Source organism: Scardinius erythrophthalmus (genome assembly GCF_964197995.2).
Source record: "Scardinius erythrophthalmus genome assembly, chromosome: 3".
Taxonomy (NCBI): domain Eukaryota; kingdom Metazoa; phylum Chordata; class Actinopteri; order Cypriniformes; family Leuciscidae; genus Scardinius; species Scardinius erythrophthalmus.
This window is the reverse complement of record NC_138223.1, coordinates 6,244,714-6,259,594: the sequence shown is the minus strand read 5'-3', so window position 1 is coordinate 6,259,594 and position 14,881 is coordinate 6,244,714. Positions and strand designations below refer to the sequence as shown.

The following is a 14,881-nucleotide window of genomic DNA, read 5'->3' as shown; positions in this document are numbered from 1 at the left end:
CTGAGTTTTCCTATTTTTTCGTATTTCCCATTCATTTCCTATGTCGCCCGTTTTCGGGCGGGAGGAAGCTAAGTGTGACTTTTTTTTTTACGACCCTTTAACATATCAGAATCATCTCCTTGATTTTTTTGTGTGTTCATATAGGTAATAAAAGAAAAGTCACCAAGTTTCACCCCCATCCGATGAAGCAAAAAAATTAAACAATTCGAAACGTTCAAGTTTTCGCCCGTTTTCGGGCGAAGAAGCCCAGAGGGTTAATATTTAAATGCATTAAATCATAATATAATATTATTTATGATTTTTTTATTTTTATTAATGTGCAGAAAAGTTCAAACTGATGGGAAACCTGAATGAAGTTTGATCTCATCTCTCTCATAAAAGTGTCCCGATGCTGATTTACTTCGTAAATAACATGTGTCGTCACACAGTTACCTGTCTCTCCATCTGTTACCATGGCAGCCTGTGCTGCATCAGCTGGCCTCCTCGCTTCATTGGTTAATTCCATCCCTTCAGTCTGTGATGCGTTCCCTGATGCTTGCAGACTCTGCCTCCTCTGCCAGATTTCAGCATCTTCTTCCTCCTCATTGGCTGCCTCACTGGAGTTCCCCTGCTCTGCTGTGGCTCCGCCCCCTTCACCAGCTTCATCACTGCCAGAAGCCGAGGGCTCTGTGACTGCAGCAGCCTCTGTTGATCCTTCATCCGCCTTCAATGCAACTCCTTCCTCATCCTGTGAGAAATGTTTTAGGTAAAAATGATACAAAGGAAGGACTACATAACAAAACAAATTTGTGCAAATTATTTATATGAATTCATTACTATCATTATTATTTTTGTTATTATGCATAAAATTATGATTATATCATAAAATATTATTTATAATATAGTTTAATTGCCTAACTGTAGCTGACAACACACACATATGTGTATGTGTGTTGTATATATTACATATACCGGTATGTAATAAAGGTTTATATGTAAACATGTAATGTGTAAACAAAGACACTAAAATTATGTTTTACCAATAAATTTATTGTAAACATTAAACTTAATAATATTTTTTGTTATGATTATTTGTAGTAATATGTATATATGTGTGTGTGTGTGTGTGTGTATATACACACACACACACACACACACACACACACACACATATAGACACATATAGACACATATATACATATTACTACACATAATATTAATAAAAAATATTATTAAGTTTAATGTTTACAATAACTTTATTTTAGTGTCTTTGTTACACATTACGTGTGGTTATTACTATGGTTATTAATTACTATAAATTGTGCTTAATTAAATGCAACTAACCCTAATCCTAACCCTATAGTAAGTACATGTAGTTAATTAATATTACTCAGTACTTAAATGTATAATTACGCCGTAACACGGATACCTTAAAATAAAGTGTCACCAATTTATTAAAGTTTACATTCAATTTAACTACATAACTATAAAACTGTACTGCTAACTACTTAAAACCTGCATGCAAACTGTGGTAATACAACATATTTCCATAACAGGTAAAAACGGCAAACCCTTCAGACCTGTATTTTGAAAGCTGGCTGGTGAGAGCTTCCCGTGCCTTGTGTTGAGTCTCCAGAGGCAGAAGCTTCTTCTTGGCCACCATCAGCACCTCCATTTTGGCTCTTTATGGTGCCACTGCTTGACCCTGACGCTGTGGCTTCAGTATCTGTGGCGCTGCTCGCAGCTTCCGACTCAAGCCTCTCCCTGGCTTTCACGGGACCCTTCCCTTTGTCCTGTGCAGAGGAGGTGTGTCCATCAGGCCGAGGAGCGCCATTGGTCAATGCCGTATCCCGGGAGGCGTGCCCCTCCTCGTCTTCATCAGAGTCTATATGCAACATAGCATTGAGCCGTGTGTCAGTGGGGAAACTAGAGCGTAGCTTAGGTGAGGCGGCCCCAAGCAGTCTGTCTCCGGGGCCCTTCGGGGGCTCAATGGCATCCAGGTAGTCGTTAAGCGAGGCCTGGCGATGAGTATGGGCCGGGGTTACTTCGGCCATATCTGGGGCTCCTTCTCTCAAGAGCAGATCCTCATCAGGGTCCATCATGCACTCGTCAGTCCTGAAGGCGTCACCGTGCAGGGACCCTTCGGAGCCAGTGGGCGAGGGGCCCCGGGCCATGCGGGAGGAAGGATGCAAAACGTCCTCGTCGTCTGATGGGCTCCCAGGATCTCCGTTCATAGAGGAGGCTCCCAGCAGAGAGCCCATTGCATCTACAAAATCACATGACACTGCATATTAAAAACAATAAGACACAAGTGATTCTAACACGATTAATGGATCTTGCAAGGCATGGCAAAACTAACTAAAACGCCCCCAAAAAAACACTAAAACGAAATGTTATAAGAAATGTTTCTTGAGCAGCAAATCAGCATATTAGAATGATTTCTGAAGGATCATGTGACACTGAAGACTGGAGTAATGATGCTGAAAATTCAGCTTTGAATCACAGGAATAAATTACATTTTAAAATAATGGGCGTCAGTTTGGTTTGAAATGTGCTGGGGACAGAGACGCAATCGGAAGTGCATTTTCAGAAGTGCTGGGTACAATGACGCATTTATTTATTTTTCCTCTTTCGCACAGGTCATGTTTTGAAAGACGATGTCCTGTAGCTTACTAATGTAAATAAATAAAAATGTATACAAAAATGTGATGATGTCCGACTCGTTTTATGAAGAAGAAAGCCTTAAGTTTTCAAAAAGCATTAGACATATGACCCACTATTCTGCTTCATAAGTACCATGTTGACAATATGACATGACATGGTTTAATGTACCCAATGATTACCAAATTTCTCTCTCATATTGCTCCTCATAACCACTGAGAACGGTAAAAAAAAATGAACCAAAAGTCAAATTATTATGGATGTTATCTGACATTAGCTTCACATTTTCAGCAGGGCAGCGGAGCGGCTGTGGGTTGACTCCCCACGGTTCTCATGGGCTTTATATATAAGTCCTAACGTGAAAAAGCTTTACGTGGTTTAATGTACCAAAACAACGATCACCAAATTTCTCTCTCCTCATATGCTCCTCATAACCACTGAAAACTGTCAAAAAATCGAACCCAAAGTCCAATTATTATGGACGTTAAGTTAAAAGTGGTGGGTACAAAATGACTCATGACGAAATCTGAAATCGATGCACATGTTTAAAATATATTCAAATAGAAAACAAGTTCTTATAAATTGTAATAATTTTTCACAATATGACTGTTTTTACTCTTTTTTTGGTGAGCAAAAGAGACTTGGTGAGCATAAGAAACCTTTAAAAATCTTAACGGCTTTTGAACTGTAGTGTATGTATTGATAAAGATCCTGTAATTGTTACCTTCATGTCCGTTGGAGGTGATCTCCACCCTGAAGAGAAGCTGTCCGCTCACATGGTCTGTCGGTAGACGCCGACAAAGCGTGTAGCTCACATGTAGATCACTTTTTACCAAAAACAGTCATACAGAAAACAATAAGTTTAAAGCAAGCAAGTTTAAAAAAATAAATTTGTAATAAATTTTATAAAAATGCATATAATCTTGTGAAGCAGCAAAAAAAGTTTTTTTTTCCTACATTTTATTTTATTCTTTTATTTTTACAGTAGTAGTTACTATTATTATTGCACAACTTGTGTTTCCATAAATGTCAGAGGACATAAATGAACTGCAAAGTTCCTGGAGGAAATGACTCTGTTGTTAATGGAAGCTCATGTATAATAGATCCTCTCAGGCATATTTAATAGTGAATACTGACCCCGCTGTATGTCTCTCCAGCAGTCTCTGCACCGGCATCGTCAGCTGACCTAAAAAGCGTTTGATGATCGGGCGACTTTTTGCAAATTTGTCCTTGACCTCAATTTCCAAAACGTCCGTCATCAGTGCAACAAAAGTGTACTTCTGCAAGGGGAAACAAATAGAAGTATTAAAAATTCTGTGCTGAGGAAGTGAAATAATATTCATTCTTATGTTCAATCTCATATATGGTAACAAAACTTTACTCTTATTTACTTAACATGGCACTGTAATATCATGACGTTCTTTGAAATACAGTGTGTTGGAGTACCATGTAAATACATTGATATGGCTTAACATTTATATAATTCACTAGGTTTTTTAAAATTAAGAAAAATATTTAAGTTTGAGAAATATTACCAACTTCTAGTTCAGTAGTTTCTTGGAAAATCTGAGGTTAAAGCCTTGCTCAAGGACACAAAGCACTCACTGAAAACTAGTTTGAAACTGGTCACCACTACTTGGTTACCTCATTAACTGCCCCAGTCCGAATATGATTTACCTCTCCGTGCCACACAGGGTTAGTGGTGTTGGATATGATGGAGCTTCGTCTCTCTTGGCCGTGGTGGGTGAACGTAGGGAAGCCGTGTCTCTTGCCTGGTTGGATACTCATCTTCAGATAGGGGTCCGGATTAAAAAACATGCCCTTCTTCAGACCCTGAGCCCTGATATCTGCAATAAACACATATACAATGTAAGCTAGCAGCATGAAAAAAATCTGTCTGTCTGTCTGTTCGTCCATCCATCCATCCATCCATCCATCCATATATCTATCTATCTGCACTAGCAGCTCATTACCACAAGAGGGCAGATATATAGCAGTTTTAATTTAGAAGGCAACATCAATTTATATGTAAGATTGTATATTCGGGTTAGGATGAGATATTTGAAATCATTGTGAATTAGTCAGCAATGTCAAATTCATTAAACAGATAGATCACCTTGAAATAAAAAAATCTGTCATCATTTACTCACCCTCATGTCGATCCAAACCTGTATGACTTTCTTCTCTGGAACTTAAAAGAAGATATGTTGGTAATCAAACAGTTTCGGTTCCCATTGACTTCCACTGTATGGACAAAAAATACAATGGAAATCAATGGGAACCAAAACTGTTTGGTTATCAACATTCTTCAAAATATCTTCTTTAATGTTCCACACACACACACACACAAAAAAAAGTCATAAACGTTTAGAACAACACGAGGATGAGTAAATGATGACAGAATTGTTATTTTTGGATGGTCTATACATTTAAGCCAGATTAACTACAGTATATTATTTGGTGCACAAATTGTATATTGTGGATATTTTTTGTAAAAAAAAAAAAAAAAACTATTTACTGAACATTGGCGTTTTTCAGAACAATCCATTGTTTTACTATAGTTTTATTATCTGGTTAAGGAAGGTTTGGGTGTATGGCCTCTCATACAGCTTCTAACATTATCTAGAAATCAGCTTCATAATGAAATATTTGGTAAATATCCACTATTCTTACCTGATAGAGTAAAGCTGACCAATTTCCTGCAGTGTTCTGTGACAGACTGTCCATCCACCTGTCCCTCTGTCCCGACCTGCAGAGGACACCATAACACACTATTACACATTATGATATAGAGATATGGAGGCCCTAGCAGCCTGCATAATTAATATCCCTACACAAACATAACAAGCACGATTGAATGCCTGAGCTGAAGCAATGGACAGAGAACCAAAAACATTTTCATTTAGAAACTGATAGGTGATAGGATAAGCTCTGTTCAAATATACCAATAACCAATATACACACACATCAAATTATATATTCATTTATAAACTGCAGGCAGGTAATTTATTTTAATGTATATATCATATAGTATACTATACTAAATTACACATATATATATATATTCAATATCACAGAAATAAGTTGTTCAAACAGCAATAGCGACGCTATGCAAGTGAATCATATTTCTTGAATGAGATCCCATTATTCAATATCCTCAACATATTCAACATATTTATTAAATATTTATGCCATATATTTATTCAATTTAATATATTTTACAGCAGTATTTTGGTAAAACTAGGGTGGTTTTAATGACTTTAGCAGAAGAGATGTTCAGACAGGAGTTTTCATTCAGGATCAGGATCATGGTTATGAATAATTTAATCACATTATAATGTTCCTGCTCATTAATGTGGCAGCATGATTTATGATTATAGACACTTGTTCAGTGGCAGAGCCCCAAAATGATGGCTTTTGAATGACGGTGAGATGTAATAGGCCTATATAATATAATATACATTTCCATATGTCAAACCGATGCACATTTAACTCACATTTTGGTCAAATTTTTGGTGTGTATTCGCTCAAAACATGTCCTGCATCAATCTAAACCATATAAAATAGCAAGAGGAAACAGTAATTATATCAAAACATCAATTTTATAAAACGTTCAGTTCAGATTGAATCCAGAAAATATTCCATAAGCTTTAAGTATGCAGACCTCAGACCTTAGATCACAGTCACATGATCAGATGTTTTAAAGGGGTGGTATAATGCCCTTTTCACAAGATGTAAAATAAGTCTTTGATGTCCCCAGAGTGTCTATGTGAAGTTTTAGCTCAAAATATCGCACAGATATTTTTATATAGCATGTTAAAGTTGTCACTTTTTGAGGGTGAGTGAAAACGCACCGTTTTTGTGTCTATTCCTTTAAATGCAAATGAGCTGCTGCTCACGACACAGGGGGCGGAGCTTCAAGAGCTTGTGTCCTTTTACCTCACACAGACATGCACTGGAAATTTCTAAAACTTTTAGCCTTTTATGTTCAAACCGAAGTCAGAAAGATGGAGAGACTCAAGAAGAAGTGACAACATGTAGACAACATTTCTGAATGGTTATTTGGTGAATTTATGTAGCTTATGTGTAGTTACCTTCTAGTCATTGATTAGCATATTCTGTCTTGATAATCTATAAATCGCATTCCCGGGGGCGGGGTTTATGTAAATTTTAGGGTTGGTGATGTCACTAACCCGGGAGGAATGTCGTGTAGTTCCTACCAGCCGTTTAGTCCTTAAAAAGCTATTTCTTTAAAAGAAATCTCCCTTTGCTTTGAACTTTCAGCGTCGTAACTTTGCAGATGTTGTTTATGCTCAATACTAAAACACTAAATAAAGTTAGAAAAGTGAAATCATATTCAACCACCCCTTTAATTAATTTCCATAGCTCAAAAATAAGTTCAAACAGTTGTTCAAACAGCAATAGCGACGCTGTGCGCGTGAATTAATCCATTAACTATGGGTTCAAGCTCATGTCACAGAGGGTGGAACGTGCCCTTTAGACTAGTTCTGTGGCGTCGTGTCGGCAGCCAGGCGTTAAGCATATCAAAGAGCGCTCTCTACTTCCTGTGCATTCCCTGCATGCCTGTGAACATGATACGTCTCTGTGGAGCTCAGGCAAACTCCAGCGCCTCGTAATGGAGCCTACAGATACACAGGCAGAGAAAGACCAAGAAACACATGCAGGCAGAGACGATGTGAAGCCGATCGATCACACATGCTTTTGCTGCTTTTGTGCATAAGGATGAGCTCTGTTCGAATTTACCAATAGCCAATATACACAGAAATCTAATTCATTTCATATTAATGCAATTAATGCATTGCTTGAGAACCATAACAGACTTAAATTGGGCTAGTGAAATATATTACTTGGAATTAAATTACCATTCAAAAGACTGGGGTCAGTAAGAATTAGTTTTTTTAATGTAATTAATACTAAATTAATGACATTCATAATACAGTTCTGCTTTAAATAAGTACTGTTCTTTTAAACTTTCTATTCATCAAAGAATTCTGAAAACATGTATCATGTTTTACACATAAATATTAAGCAGGATAACTGTTTTCAACATTGTTAATAATAAGAAATGTTCGCAAATCATCATATTAGAATGATTGCTGAAGGATCATGTGACACTGAAGACTGGAGTAATGATGCTGAAAATTCAGCTTAACCATTACAGGAATAAATTATACTTTAAAACATATTCAAATAGAAAACAGTTCTTTTAAATGCTAATAATGTTTCACAATTTTAGTTTTTTTACTGTATTTTTTATTTTCTTTAAAAGGCAGCCTCTGTGAACGTTACAAAATCATTATAAAATCTGTTTTAAGATCCTTTTGAATATAAATGCCTCAGTGTAAACACTTTAAAAGTGCTGTTTAAATATTGCATTTAAAATGATTTATCAATGTATTATTTGTTGTTACATTTAACTATATTTTTAAATATGGAAAAATCTATTTTAGACATTCTATTTATTTGTCAATATGAAAAGCAAATTATTTACATTTTTCTTTTATTAATTAATAAATTGATATTTCTAAGAGAAACCCCAAGTCCTCTACAATCCAATTCCATTTTCGACCCTTTTTGTTCTTTGTAGTGGTGACGTGACAATAATGGAAATATGACAGGCATCAATTGACCCTGCGCTTCCCAAATAAGCTCCACAGCTCAGTGTGTTGGAGTATATGCATTAATCTCTAGTCTAGGCTATGGCTCTGACATATAATATTGACCTAAACTAACTATTGTCCTGACCTAACTATTAAAAAATAGGTTAAAGGGGTGGGGGTACTATTATGAAAATGTAACGTTATGCCATTTTGATGAGAGATGCTTTTAGATGTTTCTCTGAAGACAATCACTTTATGAGTGAAAATACTCTTTTCAACCACAATTCAAAGATTTACAAAGGCACCCATCTGATGCCACACTCAATCCAACACTCAACAGAGTCAGACACTTACTGTAACTCCAGGGTTCTTGACAGTGATGCAGGAGGTTGTGGCCCTCAACGCTCCACTCACTCCATGGTAATATTTGAAACAGATTTTGGTCTCAGCTAAGAAATATAAACACAGGGTCATGTTACTGACAGATCAAATTTTTTAAATACAAACAGCACATATGGTATCTCCATTATTATTCTCATATTTGATTATTATATCAGCCTAAGGTAGGACTCTCACAGACCATCTGACCCATAATGCACACAAAAATGGAAAGAGCTTTCTCAAAAGGGCAAGCTGTATTCTGATTGGCTGCTACACTAGGCGTTTCAAAGAAGAAATCTTGCCAAAGTTTGCGAGATTCATTGCATCTAATATTTAAAAGATATTCAAGAGTTTAGAGACATTGGGCCCTATTTTAAAGATCTGAAACGCAAGTATCAAACTCCGAAACGCAAGTAACTTTGTGGGCGGGTCTTGGGTGCTGTTGCTATTATACCGGCGGGATAAATGACTCTTGCGTTCGACGCAAATCTAAAATGGGTTGGTCTGAAGTAGCTTCATTATTCATAGGTGTGGTTTGGGCGTAACGTGAAATAAACCAATCAGAGCGTCATCTCACATTCCCTTTAAGAGCAGGCGTGCTTGTTCCATAGCGGATTGCTATTATAATGGCGGATTTGCCAGGAGCAGATCACAGCCGAGGAGACCGACGTTCTCGTCAGGGCCGTAAAACACAGAGAGTATGGGGATGGGAGAAACCCACCCAAATTAACTTTGGTTAAACAGGCGTATGATAATTTGGGTAAATGTGTAAGCTAGATTTATGCCTATTTATCACATCTTCATGGACACAACAATGATTTCCCTCGTGTGGTAATATTTTTCCTTGTAATTATGTATGGTTTGGAAAAATGAAAACTGCTGCGCCTGTGTATGCGTGTTGTGCACACGCTACATTATGGTCAAGCATGCGCCCTTAAACTAGCATCTGAATAACGCGCCACTGACTTTAGTCTAGGTTTTTCCTGGTCTGTGGCGGAATTGTTTTCTGAAACTGCAAAATAGCACCAGGGAACGTTTGCGCCAGAACACGCCGCCTCTTTGCGCTGAACCGCCCCCGGGAGCGCAAGTTCACTCCCTAATTTACCGATGTGCGTCTGTGGAGGGGAAAGCCCGATATCAGATATATATTTATTTAGCTTGTCTCTCAAATTTACATCTCATTTCAGCTTTACTTGGTCATAAACATCCCAAAAATTCAACACGATAAATATAGAAATATACACTATACAGGATATGTCTGACCAACATGTAAAGCGCTCAAACATTGTTTTGTTTTTACATACTGAATAAGAGAAGATTTATCGCAAGTTAATAATCACAGGCATAAATGAAAAATTGGTATTTGACAGAATATGCACTTTGTTCTCTTACATCTAGTTAGTTTGCTGCTAAAATAGAAAACTAAGTTTCTACAGTACCGTTCAAAAGTTCTAAACATCAGTAATATATTTTTGTGTTTTTGAACGAAGTCTCTTATGCCCACCAAGGCTTCATTTATTTGATCAAATATACAGTAAAAACAGTAAAATTGTGAAATATTATTACAATTTAAAATGACTGTTTCCATTTGAATACATTTTAAAATGTCATTTATTCCTGTGATCAAAGCTGAATTTTCAGCATCATTACTCTTCAATTCTTCAGTCACATGATCCTACAGAAATCATTATAATATGCTGATTTGCTGCTCAAGAAAATTATATATGATGATATTATAATACTATATACTGACCCCAAACTTTTGAACGGTAGTATACCAAACATTAGATGCCAGTAAACTTGTAAACTTTACCAGATCCATTGATTAATTAATGCTTTCACAGTACTGTAGCACAATTATTAATTAATTAAATAAATAAATAAATAAATAAAAAGAGAAAAACACTCTCACTTACGCTCCATGAAGTAAGGTCCGGCCTCAAGCCTCCAGACGATCTGCCCCCTCTGAGTGCCGTTCACCCCGCGGTTCTTCGAATCCCAAACGTTAGCGGGACACGTCTCATCTGTGTCGGCACAAAAACGTGTAAATATTTGCCTTATGCATAAATAAATGACTAAGATGAAGGGCCTCCACCAGGAGTCAACAGCTCTCATTGTAAACACATGGCTGTGAAACAACAGGATTGGCTGATCGATCGTGCCATGAAGCCGCCACACCTCAGTCACATTCTCTCAAGAGCTTAAAGTCTTTTCTAAGGCTCTGTGTCTGTCCTGAAGGTAAGGAACCATGTTCTTAGTTGGTGTTTCCTGTTCTTTAACTCCTCAGCTCAACATGGCCCTGATCAAACAAACCTCCAGCCAGCTCCCATCTGTTTGCCTCTCTCATAGATCTCACTCCATGCAGAGAACATGCACGCATAATACAGTAAATACAGCATACTCAAGGATATATAATATATATGAGAGAGAGAGAGAGAGAGAGAGAGAGAGAGAGAGAGAGAGAGAGAGAGAGAGAGAGAGAGAGAGAGAGAGAGAGAGATGTATTCATAATGTATTTATATTTACTGAGTAATATATAAATCTATCTTTAAAACGCTAATTATTTAAAAAAGAAATTTAATTTTGAAATTATTTTGAAAAAGATTAATTAAATATTCTAATAATTTATGATTTTTATATTATTATTATATATGTGCGTGATATATATATATATATATTTATATATATATGTATGTGTGTGTGTGTGTGTGTGTGTACGTGTACTATCTCAAGATAATTATATAAAATATAAAATTTAAAATCTACATAAACAATTTAGCTTTATTTTATTTTAATACAGACAATTATTTATAAAAATAAATTAATTAATAAGATGTAGAATAATGAATCTTCATTTCAAGTGGCAGAGTAAGAGAAGAGTGCAGTAATGAAGTGATTGGCTGTGATTCAGAGCACTGGGTGAACCCATGAGTCCATGAGCACATTAGCTTCAGTTTCCAGTCTGAGCTTGTCTAATCAATACAGCCACATAAACCAGAGACCCAATGACCCACTGATTATCTCTCTGTGACACAATCTTCTTCTCCTTTCTGCCCTGTGGTTCAGGACAACCCGTCTCTGAACAAAAGAGAGAATAACATCTAATGACAAATCTCCCAATTAAGCAATCAAGTCTCATTTAGGTGGAATTATGCCTTATTAAGACGCGAATGTGCGAGTCAAATCTGTCCAGTTGCCAAAAAAATTATAATAATTAAGGAATATGATTTTAAGCAGACTTGTTCTGACCACTATTGTATGCGATTTGAAAATATAAAATAAGATGTTTGGAAAGGATTTGATTTCAAAATATTAATTCGGGATGCAGCATGCATTTAACATCAGATGTACTGGAAAAAAATACACTTTCCGGATCTGATTTCAGCACTTGCTAAATGACAGTCCAGACAGTAAATCTAAAGATTGGATTTGACAAGCAAAGCAGAATTGGATGCAGTGTGACCTAATATAAAGATACAAAATCAATTTGATATAAGTAATATTTTTTCAACAAAAAAAATATTATTTTCTCTATTATTACAAGAATAAAAGTGCTTGTGAAACTTAATTTTTACTTTTCTAGCTGCAAGCTATACATTTCATGCAGTCAGTGTAAAATACAGGTTAAAGAAAGATTTTAGCATGATCCATCTATGCATTCAGAAAAACTAACAAGCAGCACAACATGATCCAGAATCCATTTGCACAAATGTCCACAGTAGAGTCAGAATATGAGGTCACATCCAATAGGAAAGAGATACTTAACTTTAACTCCACTGAATCTCCTGAGCTATGAAAGAGAAACCTTTGAGCAAGACAACTGAAAACTAATTGAGTGTACATCAGAGAATGGACCTGCCGGTATGCATTTCCAAACAATCATAAAATGAATCATGAAGAAGAAAGGGACATTCAGAAGTGAGATTCCTCTGAAGAAAGGTTGACAGCTCGTGTTTGTCTCTCGGTGTGACAGCAGCCTGTGATCAGTAATTTCGAGAGGCTCTTTATTCAGTCAGACCCTCAGTGAATAGACCAGCCTTGTCTACTGTGATCTACAGCAGCTCATCTGAAACTATATCACAGCGCTGACACTGGGCCTCTGTTCCTGAACGTCTACAAAACCCCACAATTCACCCCGCGTGTCACATGACTCACGTAAAAATCGATCATCTCTGACTCCAGCAGTGCCTTGCATCATCCAGTTTCCCAGAAAAACCAGCTAAATGCATTACTGTAAAATCAGGACATATTCTGAGCACATCATCAACAATAAGACCAGTGAATAATGCAATATTTCATGTGTTAAATGTAACACAGTTAACACGCTTAACTAATGTGACAGTAAAAATAACAGCTGTCTATGAATCTTGTTTATCTGAAAGTGTTGAAAGATTTATTTATAGGTACCTAAATATATACATATATACATTTATATACATAAAATAATATGAAGAAAAGAAAATGTTTTAACACCATTATGATTCTTTTTCATTATTTCAGGACATTTTCATGACAATTCAGCACGTTTTGCCCTCAAATGATCATTAACGTGACGTGCCTAGACGTTTTACGAAGGAAGTTTTTTGTAATCCCCATTATTCTCAATTACGAAGAAAAAAAATTAACAAATGTTCCTTTTAGTTATTTAAACCAGCATAAAAAGGCAGTAGAACTAATGATATCATATTTATTTTGGTATGACGTACAGTATTTACAGATTTACTTTGTATTGACATTTACTTGACCTCTTTTTATTTTTGTCCAATTAAGTAAAAGTGAGGAAAATGTGCTTAATTTGCCATGAAAATGTTGTCATAACGCAAAAAAAAAAAAAATACTAACTAAAAACAGGCTTGAATTTCTTTATGAAAAAAAAAAAAAATATATATATATATTTGGGCTGAGATTTGACCAAGTGTGTTGTTGGTATAGATTTTGTGATGGACATCTTTTTAACAAAAATGACTGAATACATATAAAACTCATGAGATAAATATTTTTATTACTGTTTTAAAATAAATAAATAAAATCAGCCAAATCAAACGTTTGGTCATTATTGGTCATTTAAAACATGTCATATTAAGGCAGTTATTCTGTTAGTGTGTAGCACAGGTCATGAATCAGGCCTTGGTCAGCCCCGTGGGGAACATAAGACTATGAATGAAACTCCAGAGGATCTGAGTGGATCGATGACGGGCACAATCCCTGAGCGGAGGCCTTTCTCTGGGACAGGCCACAGAGGAATTCCCCCGGCCTGATCGATGGCCCCATGAAGCCGGCTGTAGTAGAGATCGGCTTTCACTGACCATGACTGTCAAACAGACCTGTGCTCATACCACATAACAGATTACTTACACTTGTATATAATAATATACATCTATCTTTAAGAATAAGCTAACAAAAAGCAAGTTTATATGTCAACTAATCATGAAATCTTATATACACAATATTTTTACTATTTCTAAATAATCCACGAGTAATGATTGCATGCTTTTGTGGGTGCTTGAGGGGTTTTATGATATCAATATTCGATCCCTAGATAACCCATGCCCCTCCAAGTTACTTTTTGGCTGTTAACCATTTGCAAAGCAAAAGACAAATCACAGAAAAGTAACAGCACACGAGCTGCACAATTCAAGGTATCATTACTGTAACTTGCACCACTAAATTCCCACTTCCAAGAAGCCAAATCTATAGAGATAGCATTACTGAAGCGGTTTTGATCCATTTGATTCAAGCTAATGCTTTTCTTTAGCTGAGAAAATTTTATGAAGTATAATTTTTTCTTTCTTGTGCAAGAAAGAGAACTTTAAAAGCATTAGACCCAGAAAGACAGATCCAAATATTTCTAAATTTACAGCACTTTCTGATAATTTAGTCACTGGTGTTATTTAAGAATATGATGCCAAATGGATTTGCCTCTCACACGATATTTAATTTAATTTTTATGGTTAGCAAATTAATTTTAAATAGCTAACCATCACTACACTATACAGTGGAAAAGGGAAATCAAATGTGTCCACTTTACCTGCAATTATCCAAAATGATAAAATAATAATGTCTCCAAACGTAACAAATGTGTGTATAGTTCATTGCAAGTCAGTGAATGGTTAATTGTATTGCAGTTGCTCAGCTAGTCTGTATCTAGGGATACTGGTGGGTTGAGCTTTTTCATGGTTGGTTGGCATCTCATCATTCTCATGGGACGCTAATCCTCCCACTTCTCCTCTACAAATCAA

The 14,881-nt window shown here is 36.2% G+C and overlaps 1 protein-coding gene across 2 annotated transcripts in view; it reads right to left on the bottom strand.

The window, feature by feature from the left end:
- Nucleotides 1-14,881, bottom strand: part of hecw2b (HECT, C2 and WW domain containing E3 ubiquitin protein ligase 2b) — a 57,456-nt gene that overhangs the window by 19,665 nt on the left and 22,910 nt on the right. For both annotated transcript variants that reach the window (XM_081362130.1, XM_081362129.1), the window contains 8 exons: nt 10,559-10,666; nt 8,616-8,710; nt 5,314-5,389; nt 4,318-4,487; nt 3,778-3,920; nt 3,365-3,465; nt 1,560-2,245; nt 433-727 (listed from right to left, as the gene is read on the bottom strand). In XM_081362130.1, coding sequence (XP_081218256.1) covers nt 433-727; nt 1,560-2,245; nt 3,365-3,465; nt 3,778-3,920; nt 4,318-4,487; nt 5,314-5,389; nt 8,616-8,710; nt 10,559-10,666 — 1,674 coding nt within the window. The remainder of the gene's footprint in view (nt 1-432; nt 728-1,559; nt 2,246-3,364; nt 3,466-3,777; nt 3,921-4,317; nt 4,488-5,313; nt 5,390-8,615; nt 8,711-10,558; nt 10,667-14,881) is intronic.